Source organism: Micromonas commoda, chromosome 9 (genome assembly GCF_000090985.2).
Source record: "Micromonas commoda chromosome 9, complete sequence".
Lineage (NCBI taxonomy): Eukaryota > Viridiplantae > Chlorophyta > Mamiellophyceae > Mamiellales > Mamiellaceae > Micromonas > Micromonas commoda.
Window position 1 is genome coordinate 1177392 of NC_013046.1, and position 12522 is coordinate 1189913.

At 66.2% G+C, this 12522-nt stretch overlaps 5 protein-coding genes across 5 annotated transcripts; 2 read left to right on the top strand and 3 right to left on the bottom strand.

Moving 5' to 3' along the window:
• The first annotated feature begins 1471 nt into the window (after positions 1 to 1471).
• On the top strand, positions 1472 to 1975 carry MICPUN_50674 (predicted protein). Its single transcript, XM_002504375.1, has 2 exons — positions 1472 to 1496; positions 1682 to 1975. The coding sequence occupies exon 2, from the start codon at positions 1721 to 1723 to the stop codon at positions 1916 to 1918; it is 198 nt and encodes a 65-aa protein (XP_002504421.1). The 5' UTR covers positions 1472 to 1496; positions 1682 to 1720; the 3' UTR covers positions 1919 to 1975.
• Positions 1976 to 2098: 123 nt separating this feature from the next.
• On the bottom strand, positions 2099 to 4690 carry MICPUN_84884 (predicted protein; the record flags this gene model as incomplete). The annotated part of the gene is made up of 3 exons (XM_002504699.1): positions 2099 to 2656; positions 2714 to 3361; positions 3452 to 4690. The coding sequence occupies 3 exons, from the start codon at positions 4688 to 4690 to the stop codon at positions 2099 to 2101; spliced, it is 2445 nt and encodes an 814-aa protein (XP_002504745.1).
• A 559-nt stretch (positions 4691 to 5249) lies between these two features.
• MICPUN_97912 (condensin complex component) lies at positions 5250 to 9111 on the bottom strand (the record flags this gene model as incomplete). The annotated part of the gene is given in 4 exon segments (XM_002504700.1): positions 5250 to 7493; positions 7602 to 7736; positions 7755 to 8720; positions 8944 to 9111. The coding sequence occupies 4 exon segments, from the start codon at positions 9109 to 9111 to the stop codon at positions 5250 to 5252; spliced, it is 3513 nt and encodes a 1170-aa protein (XP_002504746.1).
• A 990-nt stretch (positions 9112 to 10101) lies between these two features.
• MICPUN_72071 (glycosyltransferase family 2 protein) lies at positions 10102 to 11064 on the top strand (the record flags this gene model as incomplete). The annotated part of the gene is made up of 2 exons (XM_002504376.1): positions 10102 to 10685; positions 10920 to 11064. Coding segments are annotated over 2 exons (729 nt in total), but the record flags the coding sequence as incomplete, so codon positions are not given.
• A 126-nt stretch (positions 11065 to 11190) lies between these two features.
• On the bottom strand, positions 11191 to 12300 carry MICPUN_61626 (predicted protein; the record flags this gene model as incomplete). The annotated part of the gene is made up of 1 exon (XM_002504701.1): positions 11191 to 12300. The coding sequence occupies one exon, from the start codon at positions 12298 to 12300 to the stop codon at positions 11191 to 11193; it is 1110 nt and encodes a 369-aa protein (XP_002504747.1).
• Between the last annotated feature and the right edge of the window lie 222 nt (positions 12301 to 12522).

Here is a 12522-nt window from a genome sequence, read left to right on the forward strand (position 1 = left end):
CGCGCTTGGACGCCCTCCTCGTCGACCCACCCGCGGTGTTGGCGTCGGCTGCGACGGCCGTGACGGCTCCGGCTTGCGTGACAGTTTTGCTTTCGGCGATGGCGACGACGATCCTCCCGTGGTGGCCCTCCTCGGCGGCGGCGTCCTCCTCCGCCGCCTTACCGAGTAAGACGCCCACCTCGGACAGGTGCACCCCGAGGCCCGCCACGACCCCAGCCTCTTTCGGGTCGTCGACGCCCATGTACCACCGCATGGACCGCTCGAAGTCGTCGCATCGGGCGGCAATCTCGTCCATCGACGAGCTGTTCGCGTCCGCAGCCGTAGCCGCGAACCCGCCGAGCAACCGCGCCGCCCTCTCCCGGACGTCCCCGGCCTCGTCGTCCCCGGACTCGTCACCGCCCGACGACGCGTCACCGCCCGATGACGCGTCGTCCCGGGTGGGTGCCGACTTTTCGTCCCCGTCCCCGTCCCCGTCCGCCAGCCCGGCCTCGGCGCGTTCCTGCGCCCTCGACGCGGCGCCGTGGAGGTACCCGGCCGCGGCGCCCAACTCGCCGGGGATCACCTTCGGTCCCTCGCGCCTCTGTTCCTCGCCGGCGGTCGCGGCTTGCCTTCGCGGCCGGCCCGTCTCGACGTTCTCGGAGTTTCGAGGCGTGCGATTGAGCTTACCCCTTTGAGCCGGTTGCGCGTCGACGACGTTCGGTCGCGCGTCCTTCTCCTTCTCCCCGTTCGACGCCGGGGGTTTTGGTTTTTTCTCGCCACCGCTTTTCTCGCGATCATCGCCGGTCACGTTCGAGACGTCCGTGCCCATTCCGAGCGCGGCTTTGGCGGCGGCGACCGCCTGAGCGAACCCCCCGCCCTTCTTCCCCCCCGCGCTCTTCTCGCGCACGTGCTCGGCGAAGTCCAGCACCTTCGACGGCGCCATGAACCCGATGTCTTCGGTGTGATGAAATCGCACCAGCACCGGCTTGGATCGATCGGGCATCTTCGGCGCGTCCCTCATCTCGTCTCGGTGGTCCGCCGGGTCCAACACGACCGCGGGCCACCACCGGTAGCCCTCCACCTTGGCCCACACCTGCGTCCCGGGACGCATGGCGAGATCCGCGGGGGCGCGACCGGCGCGTCAACGAAGGCGAGGGCGGAGGGATTTGGAGGGGCGAAGAGTCTCTGAACGGCAACCGCGCGGGTCCGTCTCGATCGCTCGCGCGCCGCGGCCGAGACGCCGCCTTCGTCGCCGCGCGGAGACTCCTCGGATACCCTCGGACCCAAGGGTCACGCCCGCACTTGTCCCGGCGCCTGGGACCCGACGTTACCGCCGTCGACCAACGCGGCCCCTGCGCCCGTGCTGACTGTGTTTGTTTGCGAGCGCGTTCTTCCCCGCGTTTGGAGAGGCCGCAGTCGTCCCAGTTTGACGAGGGGAGCTGAGACTTTTGGGGCGGTCCCGCGGCGCGTCGCCGGTCACACTCCGTGACGCGAAGAGAGCGCACGGTTCGCCCGAGGTACGCCCCCGCGCCCATCCCACCCCGGCGTCGCGACCCCGGCCGCGCGGGTTTCGCGTCGACGGACGGACGTACACCCGCGCGATCACCGCCCCGTTCGATTTTTAGGGTTCCAAAGATATCGTTTGGCAACGGGCAAGCGCGCGCGCGAGACTGACCTCCACCCCGCTCGCATCGCCCAACAGGAGCCAGGCGCGCACACGCACGCAACAGAGACAGTCACGATGCGCGAGATCGCCGAGATGTTCGTGCCCAAGAGCATGTACGGCACCCTCCCGGTGCGCATGCTCCCGCCCACGCGCATGGCCACCGGTCTCGCGGGGTGGGGGATCACGGCGGGATTCGGGCTGTGCTGGATGATCGGGGACGATTCGTTCGCCTACTTCAAGTCCCTCGTCGTCGGCGCCCCCGACGAGGAGTAAGGGACGGCGTGCGACCGTTAGATGTAAGTTTGTATTCGTATAGAGCAACGGTGTTTCAACATCACGATCGAAACGACGAGGAGGACTCTGAGCTGGAAAACAGTTCAAGACGCTCACTCGCTCGCCCTTCTCGCGTACACGGACGCCCTCGCCGCTGACGCTCGGCGCGAACACGCTCACTCACTCGCCCTTCTTGCGGACGCGGACGCCCTCGCCGCTGACGCTCGGCGCGAACACCCTCTCCTTCTCGCCCCCCGCCGCGATCGACGCGTCACCGCCCGCCGCGTTTGCGTGACCCGCTACCTGTGCCGACCCGGTGACCGAGCCGACGGGCTGAATGCCGTGCATCATCGCGCCTTCCTCCCACAGCTTCTTCAGTATGGCCATCGCCGTCGGCACAACCTTCGTCGCCAGGAACATCAACCCCGGCACCACCCCCATGCGCATCGCCGTCTCCACGTCCATGTTGTTGTACATGGCCCGGAGAAACAGCCCAGCCGCGACCAGAAACAGCAACGTGATGGGGTTACGAAGGAGCCACATCGCCTCGTCGAAGCCGGTGACGATTAGCGCGGCGATCATCCACGCGGGAGCCGCGGGGGCGCCGCCCCGCGCCGCAGCCTCCCTCGCGGCGAGCGCTTGCGACACCGCGTACGCCGTGTCCGCCTCGAACTTGCGCCACGCGCTGCGGCACTCCTGCGGGGTGAGCATCACCGCGTTCTCGTCCTCGTCGACCCACTCCGTCGGGAGCTCGGGACGCGGTGGTTTTGTGAGATCCTCATCGGGGTTCGGCACGTGGTCATCATCCTCCGGTTCCTGAACGAGGGTGGACAGCGCGGCGTCGATTGCGTCTTGCCGCTGCGCCTGCGCCTCGGCGTCCTGTTTGTCCCCATCCGGTCCATCCGGCTTACCGAGCCGGGACACCGCGAGGAGTCCGAGCACCCGCACCGCCTCCCGCTGCGCCCGCCTGTTCGCGGCGGCGACGTCGTCCGTGGCTTTCCACGTCCTCGGTAAACCCCGGGAATCCTTGGAGAAGACGCGAGCAAAGGCGGTTTTCATCAGCTCCGTCGCCTTCTCCGCGGCGTCCCGCGTCTTGGCCTCGACAACCTCCCGTACCCGCGTCGCCATCGCGGTACTGGCCGCGGTCGCCTCGTCCGCGCTTGGCTCGAAGCCCTTCAGCGCGTCGTGCAGCGCCTTGCAGTGGCGACGAGCCGACGTCGCGAGCACGGCGTCGAGTCGCTCCCACAAATCCTCCGGCGGGTCCTCAATGAGCCCGGTGACCTGGGATCCCACCGCGCGCTCCATCGTTCGCTCGCACGCGCGCGTGGCGTCGCCCACGCGAGTCTTGCGCTCGTCCGCGACGCACGCGGCGAGGAGCTTCTCGAAGTCGTCGGTGACGCGATTGGCGACGGCGCGCCACGTGTCAAGATCCGATTCGCCTGCCTCGGAAGAATCCACTCCGGAATCCGCGTCCCCGGGCAGGGTCTGCCCGGGCAGGAGGAGGCTGTCGTCGTCGGGAACCGCGTCCGCGACCGCGTTCGCCCACTCCTCCCGCGCCTCCTTGGTCGCCCCGGCGGAGACAAACGCGAAGGAATCCTTCGAAGCCGCCATCGCGTTTCGCAACCTTCGAAGCAGCTTTTCCCGAACGCGCTTCAGGTGTTCAAACGCGATGGGCTTGAGCGCGTGGACCAGCCTCGTGCGCAGCTCGTCGCGCTTGGCCACCCTGACGCTCTCGTCGAAGTATTGCGCCTCCTCGTCGTACCCGCGGAGCGCGATGATCGCGTGCGCCGCCAGCTTCAACCCGAGGCCCGGAGGAGCTGTACCTTCTTGTACTGAGCTCATCAGCGAAGCCAGCTCCCGTCCCTCGCACATCGCGGCCAGCTTGGCGGCCGCGATCTCCTCGCACCTCACCGTCGCCACCATCACCTTATGCGCGGGAAGGTTCAGGTCTTTGTCCCCGACCACCGCGTTCCAAGTCTCGCGGAGGGAGACGACGAGGCCGTTGGCGGGGACGTTGCTGCCGTCGGCGACGGGGCACAGGGTATCGCGCCGGTTCGGATCCGCGAAACGGCCGTACAGGGCGTTACTTTCCTCGATGAACTGATCGTGCGCGTACTCGTAGTGCGGGAGGGAGGTGAACTCGAGGGTGAAGAAGTCGTCGAACGACGCGCGCGCGTGTTTGGACGGCTTGGTCACCGACTGCCAGATGGACTGCAGGTCCGTTCGCATGTCTCGCACCAGCGCGTCCATCGGGGTCTTGGACGTCTTGTCGCGGATCACGAACAGCAGCGTGGTCTTCTTCGGGTTGAATATCTTGAGTATCACCTGGAAGATCGTCTTCAGGAGGGGTTTGCCCGAGGCGTTCTCTCGGCCGATGTCGTGGCACCATATGTTGACCAGCAGGGTATCCGCGGTTGCCATCGCGAAAAGCGAGGACTGCTTCTCGAACTTGGTGTCGTCCTCGCCGCGCTCGCGCCCGTCCGTGCCCTCCAGGTCCATGATCAACGTCGGGCCGTACGCGTTGTCTTTCGGGGACTTGGCGAGCCAGACCCCTTTGGTGGTTTGCGACCTGCCGCGCGATTCGTCCATCATCTGAAAGTCGGTGCCGAAGACGTGGTTCAAGAGCGTGCTCTTGCCCGAGCTCTGGGGGCCCATGATGGCGACCACCTGGTACTTGGATGACCACTGAGTGGCGCCTAATGTTTCCAGATAGGACGCTAGCGGAGCCTCGAGCAGCTCGCCATCGTGCGTCACCAGCTGATGCTTGGTCATGGCGAAGGCGAAGGGGTGTGCCCACCAGAGCCAAAGGGGGTTCTGGGATCTGACGCGACGCGCGAGTTACGGCGCGCGTGCAACCGGGGTGACGGCGTAGATGACGCGCGGACGCTCAAGGGATGCGAGCGGGTCGATCCCTGCGCGCGGCGGGCAAAAAGTCAGCCGACGTGAGCGAGCCGCCGCGTGGGTGGAGTGGCGGATCAACTCGTCGCAGCCAAGGGTCGGGCCTAGAAGCAACGGTCGTCGAGCGAGAGGCTGCAACCAGACCCGCATCGGAATTTTGGGCGAGCGTTTCATTGTCAGTTTCGGCGATCGACGGCGTGATGATGTGATCTGGTAATTACAGGTATCGACGGTGCCGCGGCGTACGGAGGCATCGTGCGCGGTCGCGTGCTCCACGCTCGGGTCGTCGTCCGAACCCTGCGCGTTCGCCGACCGCGCGACGATCTCCCCCGCCCGCGCCCCGCCTCGGGACAGCCGTCTCACAATTTTATTTTTCCCCACCTCGTCAGTGTGCCCCAAACCCCCCCAGGTTGTCCCGATGACCCAATCGGTCTCACGCGGGAACGTTCTCCTTGGCGCCGTTCCTTCCGACCTTTCCCTTCGCCGCCGCCCTCTTCTTGCTCGCCGCGTCGATTCCCCCCATCTCCGAGGCGTTATCGGCAGCCTTGAGCGCGGGCACCGTCCTCGTCACCGTGGAGACGCCGTCGACGAATTTGGTCCTGAAGATGCAGTTGGCGTTGTTGAACATGCCCTCCTTCAGGGACACGACGATGAACTGGGAGTACGGGAAGTGCGCGCGGATCATGCGCCCGATGTTCTGCGTGTGGCTCAGGTCGAGCGCGGCGTCCACCTCGTCGAGGATGTAGATGGGCGCCGGCTTGAAGAGCAGAAGCGCGAGGATCAGCGAGAGCGCCAGCAGCGAGCGCTGGCCGCCGGAGAGCTCGGTGAGGGACTCCTTCCACACACCCCCAAACGCGACCCGCACCTCCAGACCGGCGAGGAAGGACTCTCCCTCGGGGGGTTCGAGCTTGGCGGTGGTACCGGGGAGTAGGGTGCTGAAGATGGAACCGAAATCGCCCGTCACCTTCTCCCACGTCACCTTCAGAGCCTCCTTCTTCTTCTCATCCAACTCGCCGATGACGGCTTCAATCTTGGACCTATCGTTGAGCACGATCCTGCGCTTCTCCTGGAGCGCCTTGAACTCAGCCTCAGCCTTGTCGAACATCGCGATGACCTTCTTGTTGATGCGCTTGGCGAGGGACGCCTGCTCGGACTCAGCCTTGGCCAACTCCTCGGTGGCGGCGACGGGGTCCCTCGCGTCGAAATCATAGTCGCCGTTTGCTTCGCCAAAGTAACGCTCCTCGGCGTCGATCCACGGGTGCTCCTCGCGCAACGCCTTGAGCGCGGCGCGGGACTCGTCGGCGTCCTTCTCCATGCGCGCGAGCTTGTGTTCGAGCTTCTTGCGCTCGACCGCGTCCGCGTCCGCCTCGCGTTCCATCTTGGCGAGCGTCTTTTGCAGCCTGGCGCTCTCCTTGTCGCAAGCCGCCAGCTCAGACTTGAGAGCGTCCAACGCGGCAGCCCTCTCGTCGTAGGCGGCGCGGCGGCGCTCAACCTCCTTCTCGAGCTCCGCAGCCTCGAGCTCGAGCTCCGCGACGGCGGCTTCGGCCTGCGCGATGTTCTCGGCGATGGCGTCCTTCTCGGCGGCGGCGGACTCGCGCTCCACCCTCGCGGCGGTCATCTCGCCCTCCGCCGATTTAACGTCCGCCCTCGCCTTGTTCACGGCCGTACGCGCATCCTTGAGCGCCTTCTCCGCAGCCTTGAGGCGCGAATCACGCTCCTTCGCGAACGACTCGATCTCCTTCTTGAGCATCGCCGCGGTCTCGGACGCGGTCGCCTTCTTCTCGTCGGCGGCGGCGCCCGCCTCTTTGGCGGCGGCGAGATCGGCTTCGAGTTTCGCAACCTTCTCCCCGAGCTGGTGCGACTCGGACCCCTCGCACTTTTGCCTGACGAGACCGAGCGCGTGCTCAGCCTGGTCCAGCGCAGCCTCGAGCTTGGCGGAGGCCTTGGCGGCAGTGGCGCACTCCTTCAGCTTGGATTCCACCTCGGCGAGCGACGCCTTGGCGGCGTCGAGCGCCGTCTCGGCGGAGTGGAGGGCGTGAAGCTTGGCGAGGACGGAGTTGCCGTTGTTGCGCGACCCGCCGGTGAGCAAGCCGCCGGGGTTGAGCAGGTCGCCCTCGACGGTGACGCAGTTGGTGAGGACGTCCTTGTCGAACGCGACGGCGCGCGCGGTGGCGGCATCCTTGCACACGAAAGCCTTGCCGAATACGTACGCCATCACGGCTTCAACCTCGGCGTCGCAGGTGACGAGGGACAGCGCCAGCTTGGCGTCGCCGTGAGAGACCCTCTCGGCGGCCGCGCACTGGGAGTTGGAGCACGTTCGCGCGTCAATCTTGTTGAGCGGGATGATGGTGACCCTCTTCTGGAGTTGACCCTTGGACAGCAGAGCCTTGCCGGTCACCTCGGTGTCGACCACGACTTGGTACAGCTTACCGCCGGCGACAACCTCGAGGGCGGTGGACATCGCCGGGTCTTTGACCTGCATGAGCTTGGCGACCACGCCCTTGACGCGAGAGCGGTCGAACTTGGCCTCCGGGTCCTTGAACTTGAAGTCGAGGCCCGCGAGGTGGCCGTTCAGGACGTCAACCTTCTCCTGAGCCTTGTCGAGGATTTTGCGCTTTGTCTCGCACTCAGCCTCCAGGGCGTCGAGGTTGGTGGACGACTCGCCGCCGCCGGCCGCCTCGAGCGCGGCTTTGGCGTTCGCGTACGTCACCTCAGCGCTGGCGAGGTCCTTCGCGAGTTTGGCCCCCTCCTTCTCCTTCGCGGCGAACAGTTTCTTCGCGCCGACGAGCTCCTTTTCGCAGTGCTTCGCGGTGAGAGCCGCGTTCTTAGCCGACGCGGTGGCGTCGGCGACTGACGCGTTAGCCTCGGTGAGCTGCGTCTGGAGGGACTTGTCGCCGTCGCCTCCCGCGCCGCTGCCCGACTGCACGCCCTGGAGGACGATCTCAGCCTTCTCCGCCTTGAGCTCGGCATCCTTGAGCGCCTCGGCGCGGGCGTCGGCGTCGGCGGCGAGTTGGTCGAGTCTCTCCGCCTCCTTAGCCGTCGCCTCCTCGTGCTTCTGGGCCTGCTTCTGGAACTTCTCGACGTTCTTCTTCTCAGCCTTGACCGCGTCCTTCTTGTGCGTCCACGCCGCGGTGTGCTTCACGAGCTCCTTGGAGAGCTCGTCAACCTCCGCGGACGCCGAGGTCATCGCGCCCCCCGCCTTGGAAGCCTTCTCCTTCGCGACGCGTTTCATCTCAGCCTCCACGTCGGCACCCTGCGCGGCGCGGTCGTGCGCGCGCGCGTCGAGCTCCTCGAGCTGGGACTTGACCGCCGTCTCCCCCTCGCTCTGGCCCTCCACGGCCTCCTTGCACCGCGAAAACTCCCACGCCACGCAGAAGCGGCGGAGGCGCTCGAGAGAGTCGTTGCCGAGCTGCCACTTCATGTAATCGCCGCGTTCCTTGCGGAGCTTCTCGATGGTGGGCAAGATCTCCTCCTCGAGGAGCTTGTCGATCTCGTCAACCTTCGTCTGCTTCTTCTCGAGCGTCTTGAGCGCGGCGTCCTTCTTCGTCTCGTACATGCGCGTGCCCGCGGCTTCCTCGAGCATGCCGAGGATCTCCGGCGGCTTCATGTTGAGAACCTTGGTGATGCGCCCCTGCATGATGAGGAAGTGCGGGTTGTTGACGTTGAGCTGCACGGAGTGGAAGAGGTTCTGCACGCGCGTTGGCTGCGCGACGTGGCCGTTGATGAGGTACTTGTTTCTGCCGCCGATGACGATCTGCCTGGTGACGATGATCTGGTCGCAGTGCTCGTAGCCCACGGGGGAGCGGGACTTATCGGCGTTGTTGAAGGTGATGGATACGGACGCCTTGGTGACGCCCGCCTGGCCCTGCTTGTACACAAGCTCCTGCAGCGACGCCGCACGAACCTACGATTACGATGGGTGATGTCAGTCGCGGCGGCGATACGCGCAGAATGATCGATTCAATGCGCACGATGGGGGTGAACCGGTAGGGGAAGGAACGCAAAATCTCTCGGCACGGGGCAGAGGGGGAACGAAAAATCTTTTCGGGGCACGACGCGCGAGGGGTCGTGAGCGCCGACGCCCACGCTCCAACGCCCGCGCGTCGATGCGTCGCGTCGCGCCGCACCTGCGATAGGTTGGTGATGCCCAGCACGAAGCATATCGAGTCCAGGATGTTGGATTTACCGGACCCGTTCAGGCCGGTGATGGCGTTGAACAGGGGGTCGAACGCCGGGACAACGGTCCGCTGCGCGTAGGACTTGAAGCCGTCGATGCACACTTCCTCGACGTACATGGTAAACGCGCGTTGTCGGTGACGTCAGTGCGATGACACGGACGTGATCCTGCGCGTATTCGCCTCGCTCCAGCGCGGGTACGACCGCGAGCGTGGGATATCGGGCGGCGTCGCGCTGAGATTGGCCCGGCGGGCGGTCCGAGATTTCTTTTCGTAACGTCTGCGGTGCTGCGCGCGCTGCACGCCAAAAAGGACCTGCCCGCGAAAAGCGCCCAGGGGGACGCTCAGACCTATCCATACCGGGAGGGCATGTCGGCGCTTGGGTACGCTCACGGGGCGACCCTCATCGCCGGCGCAGTCCATGCGACGTCGCAGAGGGCGCGCTCGCATCGCTCGGCGCGACAGGCTCGTCGCCGCGCCCCGCATTCCACCGCGCGTGAACCGACGATTCGGTGGCTCAGCCAACGTCGACACGGGAGTGGGCGGGACGACGCTCGACGGGCGGGGGCGTCGATCGGCGGCGTGGGGCTCTCCCTCGCGGCGTTCGACGGCATCTGGGGTAAGAAGGGGAAGCGAACGGACGCGGGTGACGGCGCCGGCGACGGGAAAGGGGAAAGCGACGGCGACGGGAGCGACGGCGACGACCCCGTCGAGGGCGAGAGACCATCAGACGAACCCGCCCCGTCGCCGGACGGCACCGGCGGCGAAGGGAAAGGACCGAGCGACGGCGGCGGCGAAGGGGGCGAAGGGGGATGGGGCGGATGGGGCGACGACGACGACGACGACGGAGGAGGAGGAGGCGGGTCACCCGGCGGCGGCGCCGCGCCGTTCCTCCTATTCATCGCCATCGCGCTCCCGACGACGGCGGCGGCGTGCGCGCAATGGGCGGACGCGAACCCCGCGATCGAGCCGCCCTGGAGCCCGACCGTCCTGAGGCGGGCGCTTCGATCGACGATGAACGCGTTCTCGTCGTTTTCTGGAGTATCCGGAAGGAACTTCTGGATTCCAAACGACGACGACGACGACGACCAAGTTGACGCGACGGCCACCGTCTCCGTCGTGGTCCCGGCGCTCAACGAGGAGGCTGTGATCGGATCGACGCTCAAACACCTCGCGTCGCTCGACCCGCAGCCGCTGGAGGTGATCGTCGCCGTGGGGGACTCCAGCGACGGCACCGCGTCCATCGCGCAGTCGCTCGGCGCGGTGGTCGTGTCGAACGGCGCCCGCGGCCGATCGCGGCAGATGAACGCGGGGGCGCTTCGAGCCAACGGCGACGTCCTGATCTTTCTCCACGCGGACACCCAGCTTCCGACGGACGCCGTGAACGTGGCGCGGCGACAGCTGTGCGCGGGGAAGAGGACGCAGCGAACCGTGCTCGGAGGGTTCGTGTCCTTAATCACCGTCCCGGAGCGGGATAAGACGTACTGGTTCCTCTCGACGCACAACGTCGCCAAGACTTTTTACACCGTCTTGGCGTTTCGACCCAAGTCGTTCATCTTGGGTCTCAGGTGCCTGTTCGGGGACCAGGCCATGTTCTGCCGCAGGAGGGACTTCGAGTACGTCGGGGGTTTCGACGAGAACCTGCCGATAATGGAGGACGCGGACCTGTGCGTTCGCATGCACACCGCCGGGCCGTGTCCTCTCAACGCCGGGGAGGATCGAACGGCGGCGGCGGGTTCGACGACGATCTCCGCTTCCTCGGGTTTACAACCGACACGACCGTTACAACCGCCGCGGCTTCGTTCCCCGGGCAAGTGGATCGACAACGGCGCTCCGCCGAAGGGTCACGACGAGGCGAGAAACGGCGCGTTCGAGAGGTTCGTGAAGCGCGAGGTGGAACCGGCGGTTGACTGGTTTGACAGGGGGAGGGTGGTGCTCGTGAACCGGGTGGTGACGACGTCGGGTCGACGGATCGAGGACTTGGGCGGGAACTTGAAGGCGACGTTCGTGCACTTTCTCATCGGGTTCAGCTGGTACCTCGGCGCGTCACCGGAGAGGATGGTGGAGATTTACAACAAGTACTACTCCGACGTGCGATGAGGTTTCCGGGTAACTTTGCCAAAACATTTTACCAAATTTGGTTGCCAAAAAAGTCGGGGACGCTTTCTCCCCGTCGACGCCGAACGAACGGATCGACCCTCACTCCTCATCATCATCATCATCATCAACATCGTCGTCCACCCCGCCGTCCACCCCGCCGTCCGTCGCGCCGTTCACCGCCGCCATCGCCGCCAGGTACGCTATGCCCTCCCTCAGCGGCTCCTCGCACTGCGCCAGCCTCGCCGTCGTGTGCGTTGTCCGAGCCGCGTCCAGGTGCGCCCTCTCGTCCAACTGCAAACGACGAACCACCGCCCACGAGAACATCTCGGCACGCTCGTCCTCCTTCGGCGGGCGCGTGTCCCACGGCGGGCGCTCTTTGGGGTCCGGCGACGTCCGCCGCATGTCGTAGTCGATGCGCGAGTTCTTCTCGTCGGTTTTCACCGCCAACGCGTCGAGCTCCTTGAGCAAGTTCCACACCCGTAACTCCGCCTCGCGAAGCGCCCTTAATCCCTCGTCGTCGGCTGGCACCTCGTCCACCACCTGCGACGTCTCCGCGACGTAGAACGGGTGCTCGGACACCACCCTGTCGATCTTGTACCGCCCCACAACCTTGGACGTGACGTACAGTCGCTCTTCTCGGTTGTCGTGATAGATGTCTTCGATCTGGCACACCATCCCAACGTCGCCTCGCTTGGGCGGGATCGGGTCCGTACCCTCCGGAACCTTCTCCGCCGGCGCCGTGAGAGCCGGGTGGGTGACCCCGAAGCAGAACGGGGGATCGCCCGGTCGCCTCGGCGCGTTCGCGAGCACGTCGAAGGCCACGACCCACCTCGGCTGCACCAGGTTCAACGCCACCGTGTCGAGCGGGCACTTGAGACCGGGATACCTGAACAGCACGACGCGGTTGTTGGTCATCCCGGGCATGACGGAGACGCAACCCTGGACGGCCTCGAGCGCGCCTTGGCCCTGTGCGGTGCCGCTGGCGAGCCGCATGACGCGGTCGCGAGCCGCGTTTTCGTCCAGCCGACCCGGTGGCGGGCCCTGCCAAGGACCTGACGACGACGACGAAGACGAAGAAGAAGATGCGCGGACATCGCGACACGATGCGAAGCGACGGACGATCCGCCGCCGATGACCGTTCGCGCGATCGACGGCTCCTGGGACGAGCGCCGCGCCGATCGCGCCGCCGCACATCGAGGGCGCGGCCATCCTTAGCACGTCGTCCGCGCGACGGAGGAAGGGCTATGACGAAGACGACCGATACGATCCCACCGTTATCCAAAACCTGCCCGCTGTCGACGTCACGAACGCTAACTTTTACGCCTGAAGCGCCGTCTTTCGAAGCACTCCGCACGGGCGCGGCTCCATCGCCCCCGAGAACGCGTTTCATCGAGTCTCCGAGGAGCCATCCATGTCCGGCGCGGCTCGAGG

Coding starts and splice junctions, on each gene's coding strand:
- MICPUN_50674 (XM_002504375.1), top strand. CDS start 1,721: ATGCGCGAGATCGCCGAGATGTTCGTGCCCAAGAGCATGTACGGCACC.